General features: G+C 41.2%; 1 protein-coding gene across 1 annotated transcript; it reads right to left on the bottom strand.

Moving 5' to 3' along the window:
* Positions 1 to 2,584: 2,584 nt before the first annotated feature.
* Positions 2,585 to 22,243, bottom strand: LOC146609116 (CD209 antigen-like protein D). Its single transcript, XM_085345787.1, has 7 exons — positions 22,087 to 22,243; positions 21,649 to 21,765; positions 4,582 to 4,671; positions 4,434 to 4,496; positions 4,039 to 4,178; positions 3,672 to 3,784; positions 2,585 to 2,944 (listed from the first exon to the last, which is right to left on the bottom strand). The coding sequence occupies exons 1-7, from the start codon at positions 22,241 to 22,243 to the stop codon at positions 2,824 to 2,826; spliced, it is 801 nt and encodes a 266-aa protein (XP_085201913.1). The 3' UTR covers positions 2,585 to 2,823.
* Between the last annotated feature and the right edge of the window lie 251 nt (positions 22,244 to 22,494).

Below are 22,494 nucleotides of genomic sequence, written 5' to 3'. Positions count from 1 at the left end.
CCGCGGTCCCGTTCCATGATAAAAGTAACAGTTCCACGGCCACCAGAAGAACAAAAACTCTCTCAATTCACATGATTGAGTAAGAGATAGAAAACGGAGGAAAATACAAGTCAGAAAAAAAAAAGAATACGTAAGAAAAAAGAGCTAAACTAAGAGAAAAGCAGGAGCGACTGTAACAGGCTGCACGCTGGTTGGCGCATACTGCTCTGTGTTCACTGTGCTTGGATAATTATTTTCTAGTTCCTGATTTTATTTTTTTTGTCTCCTCAGTCTGTCATGTCCTCATGTCTGTTTATCCACAGTTAAAGTGTCAAGTTCACATATTGCCATCTGAGTCTCAGTGTGTTTTTGTTACTTCCTGTTTTACTTTGATAATCTCCCATTTTGTGTGCGTTATATTGGTGTTCATGTCTCATCAGTCAGATTCTGTTCAGCTGTGTTCCCCAGGTGTGTCCACTCTGCACTAATCTCCTCCTGAGTAAATATTGTCTGTCTCCCTCTGGTCTCTGTCATGTTGTCCCATCAAGCTGTGTTCCTGTGAATTTCATGGGTTCTGTGTCCTCCCAGTTGTTTCCCAGTTTCTTAGTTTCTAGTTTAATGTGTTGCCTGAGGTTTTGTTAGTGGTGCCAAGATGAAGCTTCATGAAGCACTGAAGCTTTCCATCCAACTGGCCACTTATGAGCCGACGCTTCATGACGTGTCACTTGCTCTACTGTGCCATCAAGTGGACAATAAATGTAAAACAGGCAAAGACATTATAATGACATAACTTTGGTGTGAAGCTTTGAATAGAACGAATAGAATAGAATAGAATAAATAGAATAGAAAGAATAGAATTAGTGAATAATGTTTGTGATGGCAGTACATAAATTCCAAATATAATCTTAATCTGTCTTTATGATCTTTATGATACAACATGTAATTTATTTTTATATCATAATAACCTTTTATTTTTATTTAATAAAATCTTTTCCACTGTGTTTTGCTTCAGTCAGTTTCTCTTTTTTTGAGATGATTTCACCTGATTTAGAAAAAACCCTTTCACAGCTCACAGATGAAGCAGGTGTAGCCGAAGAAGCAACAGCAAGTTTATACAAGTTGGGATGAACATTTTCAGTCCTGCCCAGTACTCGTGGGGATTCTTCAGTCTTCCACTGTTTGGTTCACTCAGGTATGTTTGGACCTGCACTGTTGTGTCTGTAATAAAATTTTGAGTCCTCGTCTGCAGGACTGTGGTGTCCAAACTAGGCCTGAAAAACCAAAACCCCTGCACCACTTTTATATTTCATGATTAAAATTAAAACAAAACACAACATGCAGAGAAACAGAATCAACTTTCTGGGTTTGTCCAAAGTTTATTTAACAAATTATACAGCATGTATTAATGTTATATTTTTATTTATTCATACATGATTTGAGTTTATGAACTCTACTACTCCCATAGTTATTTCTTCAGTGTTGTTTTTGGACAGAGACCATTGAAACAGTACAGAAAGTGGGGAGAGAGGGGCTGAGCTGCAGCACAGAGCCTGGGCTGAACACAAACCTGAGACTCTGCAGTACTTTTTACTGCTGCTAGTGTTTCTGTCCTGACAGATGTGATGATATCATCTGTGCTCTGTGATGTGCTGGTGCATGAAAATGTTTGCAGACTTTAGATTGGTCACTGAAAATATAAGACGTGCTGTGGTCGTTATTCTAAATGTGTTCAGAAATGTGGGAAACGATTGAAATACCCTGAAATATCTAAAGATTCAAAGTTCTAACATGGAAGTATTTGGGACAGCAGCTTCATCTAAAATGCAGCGTGGTCTTTCAGTCTGATCCCCCCATGTTTGTATGTCAATTTTTTCTGTTATTTGAGACGTCTGTTGATAAACTGATGGGGAGACTGTGCAAGTAAAGCCTTGTTTTGAGTACATTTTCCTCACCAGTTTCCACTTTAGGCGCTGAAAACACATATTAGACACCAGCTATTTATTTTGTGATTTATATAAATATATTTCATATAAACAGTCAACATGCAGTAAAAGAAATATCTAAATATGTATTTGTATGTATTATTTCCCATCCACGAGTCTGAAAATAATAATGCTGCTCTATGTTCACTGCATCTCAGCACCTGTTTGTATCACTTCTGCTGATGCTGCAGACCGCTGTGTCTATTTTATATTTGAATTGGCCTTTTATATTTTCTTCTACTGTTTCTATTTTGTCTTATTTCTGTTTAAGAAAGACATGGTACAGAGAGGGTGGAGCTGCCTGCAGCTGTCTGTGGTGCTGAAGCTTTCAAACGTTTCATACCAACACTGACTACAACTGTGACCACAGGGGGGCAGCATAGAGCCAGAGAGTGTTAGTGTAGCTGTTCAGCCCTATAGTAAGAAACAAGAAGACTGATGAAGGAAAAGCTTCTTCCACTGGTGTAACACACAGGTTTGTATGAAGTCACACTAACTAACCAGCAGTAACCCACATTTGATATTTTTTGCTGAACTTTTAGAAACAAGACATTTACTGTAGTTTTAGGACCAACAGACTGATGAATAAACCAAGTAAAGCAAAGTAAAGACAAGCTGCACTTTGACTTTTATTAGAACAATTTGCTGGAACTACAGAGTAATGAAGTACTTCAAGGTTTTGTGTGGATGACTTCCAACCTTACTGTACAGCACAGAGCACAGAGGGACAATATATGTAATCAATATATGATGCAGAATGAACAAGTAAAGACTGTAAGCTGAGTCTGAGGCTCATGCAGGACATTTCATAGTGAGGTGTCTTTGGTTGGATTATTCAAACATTTACATCAAAGCACCAAACTCATTTCTCACAGATGAAGGTCGTTGAATGAGAAGAATATATCCGTCTCCATTTCCCATAACCGTCACAGCAGGCTCCATAGGGATCATAACTGGGATTCTCATGTCCTGGTGCCCAGAACCTGTCAGAGAGATCAAATCTGATATGAAACTGGACTAAACTCATAACTATTGTCACATTCATATAAATATGCGTCTCTTTTGGAATATTTCCAATATTTGCTGTATTTCTTTCCCAGGTTTCTCGCCCACTTTCCCTCCTTTAGACTTTTCTCTGAGAATCATCATGCACACTAAAACAGCTTTCAAGCTTTGATGAATATGAAATCTTCCTGCTGTAAAAATGGAGAATAAAAAGAAGTCAGAGCTGACTTTCTGCTGTTTGAAACTGTTTGTCAGCTGTTTACAGACATCACTTTGAAATGTGTGTCTATCAGGTCATATTTACTGAAGCTTCTTCCTTCATATGTTCTGAAGTTTTACAAACACCAAAGAAGAAGAGACAGGAATTCTCTGAAACACTTTTTGTTCTGTGAGAAAAGAAACATTACAGCACAAAAACATGAAGACAAATTGAACAAAGTGAAATGTGTCGGTCGCTGCTTTGAACATGTTTCAATCCTGATTCCTTCAAACTGACTTGTTGTAACTGAACGTCATCACAGACTGCAGATGAAGAGAGTTCAAGCACAGCTGTTCATTCAAAGGAGGATTTCTGCTTTTCTTTACATTCAGTTTGTGGGGCTGTTGGAAAATAGCTCAGCTCATGTATTACTGATCTATCTTCCAAAACATCAGTGTTTCACTTCTAAATAATAACTCTGGAATAGAAACAAACTAATGTCTCACGTTTCTGTCAGCGCTGATCCGTCCACCCATTCCCATTCATATCCTCCTGATGTCTGTCTGGGTCTCAGACCAATCCAAGAGCGTCCTCTCATGTTCGGTTCATTGACAAATTCCTGTTTGAGAAGAGACACAAATATTGTCTCCAGTCATAATTCAGCACTTCTGTTGTAGTGACATCATCTTGTGAACATGTCTGAAGGAAGAATAACTGTGATGAAACTTTTCTTCCACTGTGCAGAAATCAGAGCGAAATCCATCAGAGTGGAGACAGGAAGCAGGTCACAGACTGACAGCAGGTCAAAGACACAAGTAACAGATGACTGTCAGCTCCATCAAAGATCACACAGACATGAACAAACACACCCACCTGTTCCTCTTTGCTGTTTATCATCACCAGATCAGCTCCTTTATCCTGACAGGCTCTCCTGCTGTCAGACCAAGTTTTACTCTCAGTGGATTTAAAGTAACAGCTGCTTCCAAATCTCGTCCATCGATCAGGACACTTCTCTTAAAGTCAAACACATGTTTTAAAGTCAGACTTTGTGTCCTGTTGTATCACATTAATCTTTGGTTCCTGTCATTTTCCCTGTAAATGCTTCATTTAAACTCAGGTTTTCTCTCTTATTCATAATGAACTGAAACTTACATTTATACAGAGAAACTGTTACACAGCATCAAACATTTAGGATTCAAAACAAAGACACAATCAGGTTATCACTGTGTAACACTGATGTTTTCTATCAGTTATTCAAACTTTATTACCTTCTATCTTCTCCTTCAGCTTCTTCACTTCTTCCTGTAACTGACTGTTGAGTCGTTTTGTCTCTGTAGAAAAAAACATGTTAAAAAATGTAAATATAAATTTTATCTGACATTAGTATTTTCTTGTTAATTTTAAAAACTTTCTTACCTTGATGTTCAGTCTGTAGCTCGTTGTAACTGTGGTTCAGTTTATTGTGTTTGATTTGAAGTTTGTTGTTTTCACTCTTGTTCAAAGCATCTGAAATATTTCAGTGAAAGCAAAATAAAATAAAATAAAATAAAATGAGTGAAACGTTGAACAGAAATAATCTTCTTCCTCTGCTTTGTCAAATATCAATAAGAGTCAGAAACTTGCAGCCATTGTTCTTTAACATGTCCTGTGGGTGGAGGTGTTAGAACTACAGGAAATCTGATGAGCTAAATACGTATCAACTGTGAACAAAAACCACTGACAAGATTCAGAATAATTGTGCTTCAGTGTGGAGGAAGAAGGTGAAGAGTCAAACAGCATTTCTACACCTGTAGTCAGAGATGTTATCTATATGCTTTGAAAGAATAGATTCTGACTCATGTGACATGTGCCTGTTCTCACTGAAAATATGTCTTTTTACATTCAGTCAAAGCTGCTCTGAGGCTTCAACACTTCCTCTTTCTGCTTATTTATAATTAATAAATGTTTCTTCCTGCAGCTTCCAGGAACTTCCTGCTTTCAGACGTCCTTTTGCAGGCGTCTCTGTTCTCACATCATAGATTTGTGATGTTTCTGCTGATCCAGCATTAAGTCTGTCACAGCTCCATCAGGAGCTAAAGGTCAGCTGAAGATCATCAACTGATTTAAAACATAGAATCAAACCACCTTAAAATCCAAACATCAGCAGCTGCTGGAAGTTTTCTCTGTGTTGTTGTTTTTGTTATTGTGGAGTCTTTACCTGATAATATAAAGAACCTCGAGGCAACTGTTGTTGTGATTTGATGTAATAAAAAAAGATTCATTGATATATCCCAGCAGATGAATGGAGCTAACATTAGCTTGTTAGCTACCTGCTTAATACACCAAGTGAACTAACTAGTCGCACAATGACAGACGGCCACTGTCTAACATAGTGTGGCTGCACCTGCATCAGTCTGCAGCAGATGCTGCTGCCTGTCTGCTTTGTTGAGATAATCACAGAATCAGCGTGTTGAGTGAAGAGTTTGAAGGAACAACAAGAACATTCACTCCACAACACACACAAGATATGAGCCAGGAATCATGCACACAGACACACACCTGCTAATCAGTGCTAAGTAACAGACTCATGAAATACTAGAAGCTTAGTCAGCAAAACCAACGTGTTGGTCAGGCTGTACCACACAGCAGCTCATATTATTGATCAGAGAATTCCATTTAAAATGCCACCGTGCAGTTTTTATGAAGAGGAAACTATCCTTAGAGACCAAAACTCATTTGGTCCTGAATGGAAACATGTTTTTACTGCAGCAAAGGTGCTCATTTTAACATGGGAGTGTATCATGAGCATGATAATAAAACTCCTCACAGCGTGTTGTGATTCCAGCCAGAATCAGCAGATACAGAACCACCAGCTTCACTTCAACAGCTCTGAAACGGCTTCTTTTCACAGCTGGAAGCTTCTTCTGGGCTTTTATTTCTACGAAGGCAAAATGGAGAGAAAAGAATTTGTTAATTTAATTATTAAACATGTTTTAATCATAATTTGTTTCCCATTTTTCAAGCGTATTTTATTGGTTTATCGTCAGAAAGACTTTCCACCTGCAGCCGACCTGATGATGAGCTGAACAAGTTCATTCCAGCAGTTTTGATATTTACAGGAGACTTTGTCACATGTTTGTCTTCAGGTGACTTTTACATATGTGAGAACAGAGACTCTGATTGACAGAGAAACGCTTTGATGTGACTCAGAAACAGACGAATGTGTATCAGCGTGTTTCACACAAAGACCAGATCATGAGGACAATGTTGGTTATTATAACATGAATATTATGTCATTAAAACAATATCTCCATGATTTGCTGAAATGAAAACAGAGTTGTTATTCATTGGTCTGATTTCCTGTCAGCTAAAACTAGCTGTGACAAGTGTGCTTCGAGTAGTTTCTGTGGTTATACTCGCTCCACAGTGTCGAGCAACACTTCCTTGTTTCTTATATTTCTGCCTTCACCACTGATCTGTGAGATAACTCCTCCAACACTTTTCTGTCAGCTTGTTTCTACACTTACTAAAATAACACACTGATACTTTAAACTAGACACTTTTTATCATTTATTCTCTAAATAAACAGAAAACATTAAAAAATATAGAAACATATAAACCATGATAAGAGCAGAGACTGCACACCTTCACCAAAGCTTGAACTTTCCTCCACACCATGAATAAACTGAGTCTCTGGATCCAAAAGCTTTGATGGATCTGTATTAGTTTGATATTTTATTGAGAAGATGGAAACAGTCTCTCCTGATTCCTGATGCCTCAGTATTTGATACTTACCTCCGTCCTGTGTTGAAACATGGACCTGACGGTCTGTGCAGGAGTCCACATTCTCATGGAGGAGGACCAGTCCCTCCAGTCTCTCTCCTCTGTCCTCTCCTTTGCTGTATTTCACATTCATGCTCAACTCTGGATCCTCATCAATGATGGGAGACATTTTAAGATGCTCAGTTTTCAGCAGTGTCAGTTTCCTGTGCAGCAGAGCCGTCACTCAGTCGCTGTGTTTCTCTGTTAACTGGAGCTTTTCTATGTGAAGCTGATTCTGATTCTGCAGTAAATCATAAGTAAATGTTGGTCCTCTGTATTCTGATGCTGCTGTCGCTTCGCTGTCTCTGTCTCTCTGTGAGCTGCTTTCAACAGGAGGTACAGACGTCATGACAGGAAAAGCTAAACCACATTTTGTTCATAGTTAGAATTAAAACTGATAACACAAAGTCCAGATAAACAGAATCAACTTTCTGGGTTTATTCAACAAATTAAACTAAATTTCCTTCAAAATAAAATGTTTGCATTTTATTTTATTTATTTATTCATTCATGACTTGAGTTTATGAACTCTACTTTTTCACAGATATTTCTTTGTTCTTGTTTTTTGGACAGAGACCATTGAAACAGTAAAGAAAGTGGAGAGAGAGGGGCTGAGCTGCAGCACAGAGCCTGGGCTGAACATGAACCTGAGCCTCTGCAGTACTTTTTACTGCTGCTAGTCTTTCTGTCCTGACAGATGTGATGATCTGATCTGTGACTAAATAAGAACACAGACGTGTTTATATGACAGCCGAGTCACATGATGGAACAAATTTATAGGACAAAATGATAAAAGTGCATCTGAACGGTTTCTGAAAATATTTTTCTTATCTGATATGAAACTCACGAATACGTTGTGCAACATGTAATGTGCCACGCATCCTCGTGTCCTCATTTGACATCATCATCATGTTACAGCCGAGATAAAATGGGGGGGGGGGGGGGGGGGGAAGAGAGAGAGAGAGAGAGAGAGAGAGATTGACAGCGAGTCTTGAGATGTGAGAGACTTGTCATGTTTAGTGTGTTTGGAGTGTGTAGATAGCAGTGTCAGGAAAGTTCCTATGAAAAAGTAATTAATTATAGTAACTAGTTACTTCTTCAAAAAGTAACTGAGTTACTAGATTCTAAAAGTAATTAATTACTTGAAAAGTAACTTTTGTGTTACTTTAAAAAAATGTTTAACACTCTGGGGTCCAGGGTATAATCCATTTTTAACTACTTTTGATGTTTCCTCCACATTTCACCTTTAAAAACTATTTACTTGCCTTGTTTGGTCTCATTCTCTTCAGCACAACCTCACGTGTCTGAATTTACAGTCATGTTTTCATTTTGACAAACTGTATTAACACAACTGATCAAAATCAGACAAAAAACTGTAACAACCACAAACATGTTTAATGATCATATTTCATAACTTTAAATGCAAATATAAACTGTCAATTTTAAAATCCTATGCACAAGTTTTGCAAACAACAAAGTTATTTGCATCCATTTAATTTTACCTTGATTTTTTAAATAACCATTTCAAACTATTTACAGAACAATCAGCTGTTCTTCAACAAGATGTCACACAAATTATTTGTGCCAAATATTTCTGTCCACTATAAAGGAAACATCACAGCCTGATACCTGCAGGTCTGACAGCAGCAGCTGTATCACTCCTGTTTCTACCTGGAGACAGCAGTCGCCTCATTGTTCTGACACACAACACAAAACTATCCACAACACTACACACTAACTACACAAGACAACACACTAACCACACACTCCAAACACACTAAACGTCACAAATCTCTCTCTCTCTCTCTGTCACTCCTAAAACATCTCCCTTTTCCTAAACAACCAAATGTCATGTTGCCATATCATTTTTTAATTGGTCGACATGGTGCATTTTTCCACCAACACAAAATGGATGTTTTTGTTTTGTTTTTTTTATTTTTTGTTCATAAGCAGAGAGGTCTCGCTGCGCTGTCCTTAGACAGCAAACGTGACGAAACTATTGAGGGAAAAACGCTGCGTATATCTTGTTTATCATGACTCCGGTTTTACGTGGCACAATTTACAAACCTTGTTGCTTTGTCATCTTGAAGTGGTCATGTGATTGGCTTACCACGACTACTTTATTCTTCCTCAGTCAAACAGCAGCACTCGTGCCATTGTTTTGCCCCCTGAGCTCCAGGTGTTGTGCCAAAAACTGATCGTCTACCAGAAAGTGATTGCTGTCCGTGGGCAATCTGTAGCATCCAGATTACTTACAGCTACTTACGTGCAACTGATATAAGATGCAGTAAGCTGAACACAGCTTCAACCGTCTGTTTGTTGAAAAATAGTAACGCGAGTGCATTTTCTTGTTAGTAACCACAGCTGGACTGGCGGTGATTTTTTGTTTTTACGGCCGATGATTATTTATTTCATTTTTTTAGTAACGGTATAAACAATGAAAGGTGTTGGATTGGCCAGATGCTGGCCGATGTGTCAAAATAACTCAGTTGTTTGGTGGTGGCTGTGGCGGAGCTTCCACAGAGGCCAGCAGGTGGATGTTCATAAGGTTAGTTAGTAGAGTTGCCGTCCCGTACAAACGGAATCGTCCCACATTCAGAGAAAATATTACGCGGTAAATGACGTCAGTGCGCACACTGTGTCTGAGGAGGATGTGCGGAAGTGCTTCAGGAAGGTGAACGCACGCAAAGCTACTGGTCCGGACGGGATTCCCGGCCGCGTCCTCAAGTCATGCGCGGCTCAGCTGTCTGGAGTGTTCACGCACATCTTCAACCTTTCCCTCTCTCTGTCTGTAGTCCCAGCCTGCTTCAAAATGGCCACCATCGTCCCTGTACCCAAATCCTCCACCATCTCCTCATTGAACGACTGGCGACCTGTAGCCCTGACCCCCATCGTAAGCAAATGCTTCGAGAAGCTGGTCAGGGACTTCATCTGCTCTGCACTACCCGACTCACTGGACCCTCTACAATTTGCATACCGCCACAACAGGTCCACCTCTCCCCCCTTCACCCTGCCCCTCCCCAATCAAGACTCAACGACCACCACCACACCTCTCACCCCCCTTTCCTCCTCCCTGAAACTCAGAATACACACTCAGGATGTGAGCCGACTATTCCAGAAACAGAAGCCCAGGAAAGCCCCCGGACCAGACGTTGTCTCACCCTCCTGCCTCAAAACCTGTGCTGAACAGCTGGCTCCCATTTTTACTCGCATCTTCAACACATCCCTGGAGCTGTGTGAAGCTCCCTCCTGCTTCAAACGCTCCACCATCATCCCTGTTCCCAAGAAACCCACCATCACAGGATTGAATGACTACAGACCTGTCGCCTTGACGTCTGTGGTCATGAAATCCTTCGAACGACTAGCCCATCTGAAAGACATTACAGGCCACCAGCTGGACCCTCTGCAGTTTGCCTACCGGGCAAACAGGTCGGTGGATGATGCAGTGAACATGGGGCTGCATTACATCCTGCAACACCTTGACCGCCCGGGAACTTATGCCAGGGTCCTGTTTGTGGACTTTAGTTCGGCTTTTAACACCATTGTGCCTGAACTTCTTTCCTCCAAACTCTCCCAGCTCAGCGTGTCACCAGCTACCTGTCTGTGGATCACCAGCTTCCTGACAGACAGAAAGCAACAAGTGAGGCTGGGGGAGATCACCTCTGAAACCCGGTCCCTCAAGGATGTGTCCTCTCACCACTACTGTTCTCCCTCTACACTAACGACTGCACCTCCAAGAACTCGGCTGTCAAACTCCTAAAGTTTGCAGATGACACCACTGTCATTGGCCTCATTCAAGATGGTGATGAGTCTGCATACCGGCAGGAAGTTGAGCAGCTGGTACTCTGGTGCAGTCAGCACAATCTGGAGCTGAACACGCTTAAGACTGTAGAGATGACAGTGGACTTCAGGAGACATCCCTCAACTCTGCTCCCCCTCACCATATCAGACAGCCCTGTGTCAGCTGTGAAGATCTTCAAGTTCCTTGAAGAGGATGTACTTCCTGAGACAACTGGGGGAGTACAGTCGACACAGGAGCTGCTGATCCAGTTCTACACTGCGGTCATTGAGTCTGTCCTGTGCTCCTCCATCACAGTCTGGTATGGAGCAGCCACTAAACAGGACAGGAGCAGACTGCAGCGGACTGTACGGGCAGCAGAAAGGATCATCGGCGCCCCCCTGCCCTCCATCCAGGATCTGTACCTCTCAAGAACCAGGAAACGGGGAGGGAAAATCATCGCAGACCCCTCACACCCTGCACACAGACTTTTTGATCTGCTGCCCTCTGGCAGACGGTACAGAAGCCTGCAGACCAGGACCACCCGACACAGGAACAGTTTCTTTCCCCTCGCCATCTCCCTTCTTAACAGTTGACCTGTCACACTGCTTCCACTGCCAGACTGCAACTGCACCTTATGTACATTTTGTAGTATTCACTCCACCTCATTCATTTCTGTATTTTATGTATATAAGTTTAGATTCGTTATTTATAGTTGGTTTACACAGCTTTGTGTGTGTGTGTGTAATGTGTATATATAGACACGTGTGTGTCTGTGTGTGTGTGCGTGTGCGTGTGTGTGTGTGCGTGTGTGCCTGTGTGTGCGTGTGCGTGTGCGCGTGTGTGTGTGTGATTTACATTGCTGTGCTTGAGAGCCACCATCTACCGGAACCAAATTCCCTGTATGTGTCTGCACATATACTTGGCCAATAAACACGATTCTGATTCTGATTCTGATGATGCCATAGCCCTGACACTACACACTGCCCTGTCACACCTGGAGAAGAGAGACACGTATGTGAGGATGCTGTTTGTAGATTACAGCTCAGCATTCAATACCATCGTTCCCTCGAAGCTGGACAGGAAACTGCAGGATCTAGGACTGAGCAGCTCCCTCTGCAGCTGGATCCTTAGCTTCCTGTCTGACAGACGCCAAGTGGTCAGACTGGGCAGCATCACCTCATCCCCCATCACACTGAACACTGGTGCTCCACAGGGGTGTGTACTGAGCCCTCTCCTGTACTCACTCTACAGCTACGACTGCACGGCCACTAACAACTCCAACATCATTGTGAAGTTTGCGGACGACACTACAGTGGTGGGTCTTATCACCAACGGTGATGAGACGGCTTACAGGGAGGAGGTCAGCGCCCTGACCCACTGGTGTCAAGACAACCATCTCACCCTCAACGTCGCAAAGACAAAGGAGTTGATAGCGGACTTCCGGAGGTGCAGAGAAGTACACACCCCCATCACCATCAACGGCGCTGCTGTGGAGAGAGTGAGCAGCTTCCGCTTCCTTGGTGTACATCTGGCTGAGGATCTTACGTGGTCAGTACACACAAACAAAACAGTGAAGAAGGCGCAGCAGCGCCTCTTCTTTCTCAGGAGACTGAAAAGATTCGGCATGAGCCCCCGCATCCTCAGGACCTTCTATCACTGTGCCATTGAGAGCATCCTCACTGGATGCATCACCACCTGGTATGGCAACAGCACCGCTTACAACCGCAAAGCTCTCCAGAGAGTAGTGCGGTGCTCTGAACGGATAATTGGAGGTGAGCTTCCCTCCCTCCAGGACATCTACAGGAAGCGGTGCCTGAGGAAAGCGGGGAGGATCATCAAGGACTCCAGTCACCCCAGCCATAAACTGTTCAGACTACTTCCATCAGGAAGGAGGTTCTGCAGCATCCGGTCCCGTACCAGCAGACTGAGAGACAGCTTTTTCCATCAGGCCATCAGACTGCTGAACACGTCATAGACACCTCAGCTTCACTACTGGAACTTCAACATTATGCACTACACACTGTATATAAATGCCACTTGTTTTGCACATGTCCAACTACCAACCTCTGTATATTTTATGTATTTTATCTTATTGTTTACTCTATTTAATTTGTAAAATATGTACATACGCACGCGCGCACACACACACACACACACACACACACACACACACACACACACACATATGTACACACACGTAGAAAAACATATTTAGTATACACATTCAGTAATATGCCATTCTTATATTTTGCTTGTTCTTATGGTATTGTATTTTTGCACACCTCTGTTGCTTGTGAAGATCGCACACAAGAATTTCACTCACATGTAGTGTACCAGTGTACCTGCACATGTGATGTGACTATAAAAGTCATTTGATTTGATTTGAAAAGGAACACAGTTTGTCCCGGACTTCAGCTTGAATGAAAAAAGAAACAAATGTAACCCTCGTAAGATTTACAGCAATCAGAAGTACAGGGTTCTTTGAATGCATCGTAGTTCTCGTCTGATAGTTTAATTCCCGGGCTTGCCCTGAAGGCATCACCTGCATCTCGGTGCGCGTGAAGGTGTGGTGTAGAAGAACAAAGACGGCAAGGAAAACCTCCATGCTGCCGCGGAGCACGGTTTTTCCCAGTTGAAAGAGAGAAAAGAGGTTCAATTAATATTTGTGAGAGAGCTGTCGTTAGCGGTGAACCAAAGACGGGTACCTACCTCGAAGGAGTCGGAGTGTTTCTTCGAGCCTTTTGAACTATTCTGGTGAGTTAGCCTAGCTCACATAGCACCGCTATTGCAGTTCAATGCACTGTGACAAAAAAACAACTAACCAGTCAGAATAGTAGTAAATGTGTTTAATTATGTTTAAGATGTGTTTTCATAGTATTGCAATGTTGTGACAGTTTTGTTTATTATGAGTGTTTAGTGTTTTTTCCTTTCTTGAGCCTGCTAGTTCAGCCGCGGCCAGCTAAGTGGTTATGCGATTAGGGTTGCCAACCGTCCCTTAAAAAACGGAATCGTCCCGTATTTAGAAACAAAAGTACACGTCCCGTATTGAGCTAATAAGGGACGCACTTTGTCCCGTAATACAGTGAGAATCAAAAGTAGTCTATAAATGTTAATGGAATTAACGCTTTGTTTGAAAACATAATTCCCAGCCCCTCTCCTGCTTTGTGACCAATGAGCTGACAGCACACTTATGACAATTCAGATTACCGCTCATCTCATTGGTCGAGGAAAGGTCGCTTACGGAGAAAATACCGGAAGACAACAGGTGACCACAACAAGAAGCATGGCCAACAGGGAAACAAACGCTGACACTGCGGTGCAAGTCTCGGATGACAGTACACCTAAAGCTGGGCAGACACTGTGCGATTTTTTCAGTCACGTTATTCAGCTCCTGCTCAAACTGCACGATTGACTCGCAGGGGTTAGAAGTTGGTAGGTCACGATGCAGGTCTCACACTATACGGCCCGATGCTCTGATGCGACCTGAGTGCTCACACTGTGCCTCCATAACATGAAGGTTATAACAGAAAATCTGTCGCTCGCTCTCCCTCTCTGTCTTTCACTCACACAGACACACCACCACCATCAACTTTGCTAAATTGCTAATGAAAAACATGATCAGGCAGCTGTGATTGAGCAGCATGTAAATCCAACTATTTTCATGGTTGTTGTGGTCGTGATAATTTTGTGAGGCCACATGGAAAAGGCTCGGATGAGCTTTCCAAAGTTCTACAAGTTGTGCCTCCATCGCTGGTGTCCAGATCACAGGCTGCACAGCCGTGCTGCTCCGTCTTTTTCACCGACGTTTACGTGTTTGCGCGTGAACAGTGTGCTTCTCGTTATCCCACGTATACTACACGATGCACGATGAAGGCCAAAATCGGGCCGATCACCAAGTCGGTCGCATGACTCAAAAATCGTCTCAAAATGGGCCAAAATTCACACAGTGTGCGCCCAGCATTAGAGCAGCAATGTTTGTTCACTCAGAGAAAGAAAAAAAAGGCTGCAAAAGTACAGGGAGGACTTGGAAAAGGGAAACACCTGGCTGGAAAAGTGCACGATAACACCTTTAAAGCGCACTGCACTGTGTGCCGGCGCACTTTTTCCATAGGCATGCTTCTAGTGGTGGGCACATGAAGAACATGAGGGGCGTGAAAGCTCGGGGAACCCTTAACCAATTTCTTGTCCACCAGGCCACGGCAGAAGCATATATGGTATGTAAACACTGTTTGTTGTTTAAACCCTCTGGTTAAGGTTAATATGGGCATGTGCAGTGAATATCAGCGCTATGTGGCCAGAAGTATGATAATATAATTTATTTTGTGTAATAAACAACTGCAAGGATGGATGATTACAACAAATAGATGACTAATACATAAAAGTAATACATAGATGAATAATGATGATGAGTTATGATGCGTAATCATGGGAACAAGCGGGTTTACAAACAGGAGCAGCTGATTAGCATTAGAAAAGCTGAAATAATACCTCAACTGAAGCCAATTGTACTAAATGCACTATATGTGCACTGTTACAAGAATATTTTTGTTCTATTGTTTTATATATAGCTGATTTGTTTATCAAGTTTAAAAGCATTGTCAAAAATAACTCCAAGACTCTTAATGGAAGAAGTGCAATCGGAGGTTAGGGGTCCCAAAAAGTCAAGAGAGAAGTTGGGATCTTTAGGAAGCCCAAACACAATGACTTCAGTTTTGCTTTCATTAAGGTGTAAGAAGTTAAGAGTCATCCAAGTCTTAATGTCAGACAAGCAGGAGAGTTGATGTTTTGAAATATTTCAAAGTGTCTCCAAGTTAAATGTTGAACCTTTAATATAGCGACACTTAGAGCTCTGAAGCCGTTTTCTCTCGTTTACAATTCAACCAATAAGTTACTGAGTAAGTTAATTTATCTGTAATTAAAGTCATCAACACTTAAAGCTTTATGTGAAATATTTGTTTTTCAAATCCATCATACAAAAAATTAAATACAACTTCCATATAAAATGCAAAACTAAATATACATGACTCACATAACACAATTAACATTTAATGTCTTTCTGTCACTTTCACATACACAGAGGTTTAAAAATGTCCTTCTGATGTTCCAGCTGATCAGAACCTTTAAAATTCTTATTAATCAAACATATTTTTTTCTGAACTTTTTGAAACAAGACCAAGAACTGTAGTTTTAGGACCAACAGGCTGATGAATAAACCAAGTAAAGCAAAGTAAAGACAAGCTGCACTTTGACTTTTATTAGAACAATTTGCTGGAACTACAGAGTAATGAAGTACTTCAAGGTTTTGTGTGGATGACTTCCAACCTTACTGTACAGCACAGAGCACAGAGGGACAATATATGTAATCAATATATGATGCAGAATGAACAAGTAAAGACTGTAAGCTGAGTCTGAGGCTCATGCAGGACATTTCATAGTGAGGTGTCTTTGGTTGGATTATTCAAACATTTACATCAAAGCACCAAACTCATTTCTCACAGATGAAGGTCATGTACACATAATTATTATCATAATTATCGTATTCAAGTGACTGTGTCCATTTCCCATCACCGTCACAGCAGACTGCATAGTGACCAGAATAAGGATCTGACCATCCTGTTCCCCAGAACCTGTCAGAGAGATCAAATCTGATATGAAACTGGACTAAACTCATAACTATTGTCACATTCATATAAATATGCGTCTCTTTTGGAATATTTCCAATATTTGCTGTATTTCTTTCCCAGGTTTCTCGCCCACTTTCCCTCCTTTAGACTTTTCTCTGAGAATCATCATGCACACTAAAACAGCTTTCAAGCTTTGATGAATATGAAATCTTCCTGCTGTAAAAATGGAGAATAAAAAGAAGTCAGAGCTGACTTTCTGCTGTTTGAAACTGTTTTGTCAGCTGTTTACAGACATCACTTTGAAATGTGTGTCTATCAGGTCATATTTACTGAAGCTTCTTCCTTCATATGTTCTGAAGTTTTACAAACACCAAAGAAGAAGAGACAGGAATTCTCTGAAACACTTTTTGTTCTGTGAGAAAAGAAACATTACAGCACAAAAACATGAAGACAAATTGAACAAAGTGAAATGTGTCGGTCGCTGCTTTGAACATGTTTCAATCCTGATTCCTTCAAACTGACTTGTTGTAACTGAACGTCATCACAGACTGCAGATGAAGAGAGTTCAAGCACAGCTGTTCATTCAAAGGAGGATTTCTGCTTTTCTTTACATTCAGTTTGTGGGGCTGTTGGAAAATAGCTCAGCTCATGTATTGCTGATCTATCTTCCAAAACATCAGTGTTTCACTTCTAAATAATAACTCTGGAATAGAAACAAACTAATGTCTCACGTTTCTGTCAGCGCTGATCCGTCCACCCATTCCCATTCATATCCTCCTGATGTCCATTTAGCTTCCAGACCAATCCAAGAGTATCCTCCAAATTCATTGACAAATTCCTGTTTGAGAAGAGACACAAATATTGTCTCCAGTCATGATTCAGCACTTCTGTTGTAGTGACATCATCTTGTGAACATGTCTGAAGGAAGAATAACTGTGATGAAACTTTTCTTCCACTGTGCAGAAATCAGAAAGAGCCAAAGAATCAATGAATATCAGCTCCTCCTGTAACTCAGTCAGTGTTGCAGTGGAATCAGTGTTAACAAATCATTTGATTCAGTTGGATTGAATCAGAAAAATAATCTGGATTATGAGGATTTCTCTCATTTTATAACATTTCTGTTATTTCAATGTTTTGTGTTGACTTGGTTTCTAAGGATCATCTGAACTGGTTCCCATTTAATCCTGGTTCTTTAACTGCTTTGAATTCCTCTCCTTCATAATTCAATGTGAATCTCCAGTTTGCTGTATTGTAATCGATCCACCTCCCAAATCCTGCAATCATTTCCTGAATGGATTCTCTAATCTTCTCTCATCGGTTATTGTTCATAAAGTCATTTTAGTAGATGAGTCTAATTTGCTTATTGATGATCCCTCTAACAACACTGCCACACAATTGATGAACACTGCAGCATCATTTCATGTAGTGCATCATGTTGTCGGCCCCACACATAACGCTGACCTTCCACATGTCTGACCTACTATCCAACCACAGATGTATCATCTTTGACAGGCTTACAGTCAGTGTTGTCTTCCCAGAGACAAACTGCTGTCACTCCCATGTCTTCTAATGACTGTGGACATTTTTAGATTTCTTCACTGGCAACATCAACAGTATCAGGTCAGAGTTCAAGTCTGTACCTCTTCAACCGCCCCAAGTCTCTCCTCCAGTTCTGTTGTTGGAGTTCAAACTCCTTCCTGCTGCCATCTCCCCCTGACTTCTCTCTATTAGAAACCAGTCCCTTTCATTTCAGCTGACTTTCAAACAGCCAGAGTCTTTGTGAGTGGGATCAACCCTCCTTACATCCCACTGTTTTAAATCAAGTTGCTCGTCAGCTCCTTCAGATCTTTGATCAATTCCAACCTGGTTCCAGACAAACCACAGCACTGAAACAGCTTTCATGAAAGTTACTAACCAGATTCTTCTGCGCTGGGATAAAGACTCCATTTGAGTCCTGCTTGACTTCTCTGCAGCCTTCATACTGTTGATGGTGCTCCTCTTATTAACACACTACAAACTGGCATCACTGGTGCTGCTCTCACATGGTTTTCTTCATACTTATCAAACAGATACTTCATATTAATCAATGTGTGTCCTCATCTGAGTCCCACATGCCTCAGTCCTTGGACCAGTTCTGTTCTCTTTATAAATGCTGCCCCTGTGACATCTGCTTAATGGTTTTAATGGGATCTCCTAGCACTGCTGTGCAGATGACACACACACTAATGCTTTTCTGTCGAGCCTCTCCTGCCTCAGTGAATGCTTCTCTGTCATCACTTCATGGATTTAAACTTCCTTCATCTCAAACTGAAGTTGTGCTGTTTGGCTCAGTTTCTCTGAGGAGGTCAGTCAGTACATCGTCCCCCTCACCAGTAACATCCAATCACCTGTTAAAGATCATTTTGAACCAACAGCTGCATTTTGAGCCTCACATGTCAAAGGTCAGCCAGTCTTGTTTCCTTTACCTCAGAAATATTGCAAAGATCAAATCTTTACTGTGATTCAATCATCTGGAACTTTGAGTTCATACTTTCTCCTGCCTGATTATTGTAATTCACTTTTCACCTGCATTTCTCAGTCCTCCATAGTTGGTCTGCAGTTAGTGCAGAACTCAGCAGCAAGGCTGCAAACAAAACCTGGCCTGCAGTCTCATATCTCACCTATTCTTGCTTCTCTTCACTGGCTTACAGTGAAATTCAGAATCCTCTTTTAAATCCTGTTATGAACATATAAAGCTGTGCATGAACAGGCCCCTGCTTATATAGCAGAGCTTCTTGGACCTTATCACTGCAGCCGGCCTCTCTGATCATCTAATCAGCGTCTCCCAACTGTCCCTCGCTCTGATTTGAACACCAGAGGCCATCGTGCTTTTGAGCTTGTTGCAGCCAAACTGTGGAACAGCCTTCCTCAGACTATCAGGTCAGCTGACTGTTAACGGCTGAAACTCATTTTTACAGGTTAGCTCTCCCTCAATCTTTTCCCCTTTATTTTCCTCCATAGTTTCTAACTGTTGTGTTTCTGATGGAATGAATGTGCTGCTTTGTTTATGTGTCTGTATGTTTGCACATGTATACTTATCATCAATGTGTGGCTTTAATTCACAGTATGAAGAACTTTGTAACTCACTGTCAGCTCCATCAAAGATCACACAGACATGAACAAACACACCCACCTGTTCCTCTTTGCTGTTTATCATCACCAGATCAGCTCCTTTATCCTGACAGGCTCTCCTGCTCTCAGACCAAGTTTTCCACTCAGTGTATTTAAAGTAAAACTTGCTTCCAAACCTCGTCCATTCTTCTGGACACCACTTCCCTTAAAGTCAAACACATGTTTTAAAGTCAGACTTTGTGTCCTGTTGTATCACATTAATCTTTGGTTCCTGTCATTTTCCCTGTAAATGCTTCATTTAAACTCAGGTTTTCTCTCTTATTCATAATGAACTGAAACTTACATTTATACAGAGAAACTGTTACACAGAATCAAACATTTAGGATTCAAAACAAAGACACAATCAGGTTATCACTGTGTAACACTGATGTTTTCTATCAGTTATTCAAACTTTATTACCTTCTATCTTCTCCTTCAGCTTCTTCACTTCTTCCTGTAGCTGACTGTGGTTTTTACTCAGTTCATCATAACGGCTCTGTAACTGAGTCAGGCTGGTTTTTGTGCCTTTAGAGTAAAAAGATTCAAATTAAGTTAAAATGTTCTACAAATATATCTGTGATATAAGAACTTGGTGTTTGCTTACCTTGAAGTTCATCCTGCAGCTCACTCTTGTTCAAAGCATCTGAAATATTTCAGTGAAACCAAAATAAAATAAAATAAAATAAAATGAGTGAAACGTTGAACAGAAATAATCTTCTTCCTCTGCTTTGTCAAATATCAATAAGAGTCAGAAACTTGCAGCCATTGCTCTTTAACATGTCCTGTGGGTGGAGGTGTTAGAACTACAGGAAATCTGATGAGCTAAATACGTATCAACTGTGAACAAAAACCACTGACAAGATTCAGAATAATTGTGCTTCAGTGTGGAGGAAGAAGGTGAAGAGTCAAACAGCATTTCTACACCTGCAGTCAGAGATGTTATCTATATGCTTTGAAAGAATAGATTCTGACTCATGTGACATGTGCCTGTTCTCACTGAAAATATGTCTTTTTACATTCAGTCAAAGCTGCTCTGAGGCTTCAACACTTCCTCTTTCTGCTTATTTATAATTAATAAATGTTTCTTCCTGCAGCTTCCAGGAACTTCCTGCTTTCAGACGTCCTTTTGCAGGCGTCTCTGTTCTCACATCATAGATTTGTGATGTTTCTGCTGATCCAGCATTAAGTCTGTCACAGCTCCACCAGGAGCTAAAGGTCAGCTGAAGATCATCAACTGATTTAAAACATAGAATCAAACCACCTTAAAATCCAAACATCAGCAGCTGCTGGGAGTTTTCTCTGTGTTGTTGTTTTTGTTATTGTGGAGTCTTTACCTGATAATATAAAGAACCTCGAGGCAACTGTTGTTGTGATTTGATGTAATAAAAAAAGATTCATTGATGTATCCCAGCAGATGAATGGAGCTAACATTAGCTTGTTAGCTACCTGCTTAATGCACCAAGTGAACTAACTAGTCGCACAATGACAGACGGCCACTGTCTAACATAGTGTGGCTGCACCTGCATCAGTCTGCAGCAGATGCTGCTGCCTGTCTGCTTTGTTGAGATAATCACAGAATCACCGTGTTGAGTGAAGAGTTTGAAGGAACAACAAGAACATTCACTCCACAACACACACAAGATATGAGCCAGGAATCATGCACACAGACACACACCTGCTAATCAGTGCTAAGTAACAGACTCATGAAATACTAGAAGCTCAGTCAGCAAAACCAACGTGTTGGTCAGGCTGTACCACACAGCAGCTCATATTATTGATCAGAGAATTCCATTTAAAATGCCACCGTGCAGTTTTTATGAAGAGCAAACTATCCTTAGAGACCAAAACTCATTTGGTCCTGAAGGGAAACATGTTTTTACTGCAGCAAAGGTGCTCATTTTAACATGGGAGTCTGTGGGGACTGACTCGCTTTCAGCATCAGCCTCCAGTGGTCATTAAAGGAACTGCAGTTTTTGCTGCTTCTGTGTTGGCTTCATGTACTTCCTGTATTTGCTGTGGCAGAAGGACACGTTCTGGTTGTGAAGCTGCATGTTTGTTGGCTGCTGGGATTCAGTATCAGTCATACATTCATTTGCAGGAGAAGTTCAGAGGTTGTATCTTATCTTACAGCATATGGACAGGATGATGATCCCAGCTAACATCAGGAGGCACAGCACTCTTAGACCCAGTGTAGCACATCTGAAAGAGCCCTTCAGGACTGAAGGAGGATTCAGAGTCTGTGGTCCTGTTAGAAAGCAGTGTGGATGTTGGTTTGTGCTTATTTCCTGTCACTCTGTGGTTAACAGACCTGTGGTTGTGGTTGTATCAGCTTAACGTCAAAAAAGGGCCGGTTGCCAAAAAACAAAGGAAATATAACATCTGCGCTGTGACTGAAAGAAGTTCCTATTAATCAATAAGTGACGTACAAACTATTGTGGGAAAGAATTTAAATTAAAAAGGTTCATACAGCAAATGGAGAAACAGATGTTTGGTGGGCTGCAGTAATTTGGCTTTAAAAGCTGACTGTAACAAACTGGAAGTACATTTAGATTCATAATTGACTTACCTCCTTCCTGTGACTGAAAATGATCATAACTATCTCTGATCTCATCTGTACTCTCGTAGATATCCACCTCCCTCTGCTCCCACTCTGCTCCGTCCTCCTTTCTGCTGTATCTCACCTTCTTTGATAGATCTGGTTTGGCATAAATATCTGAGGACATGTTGAGAGGACTGAGACACTGAGCAGGAGTTTAAGCTGTACTCTAACAGTTCTGCAGTACTGACCCTGGAAGATATCGAGCTGTTTTATTCTTGTCCAGCCTTCTGTCTGCTTTCAGGCAGGAAGAAGCTTTGAGGAAGTGGCAGCGTGTAAGGAAACACAGACCGTGTGATTAATTTGCATAAAAATGTCTTAACTGCATTTTGTGTTTCTCTTAACTACAGATAAAACTCTGTTGTACAATATGTGTAC

Source organism: Diplotaxodon limnothrissa, linkage group LG22, assembly GCF_057381915.1.
Source record: "Diplotaxodon limnothrissa isolate DT_005_m linkage group LG22, D_limnothrissa_male_GT1.1, whole genome shotgun sequence".
Classification (NCBI taxonomy): domain Eukaryota; kingdom Metazoa; phylum Chordata; class Actinopteri; order Cichliformes; family Cichlidae; genus Diplotaxodon; species Diplotaxodon limnothrissa.
Note: the sequence above shows the minus strand (reverse complement) of the source record. Positions and strands in the feature narration are given on the sequence as shown.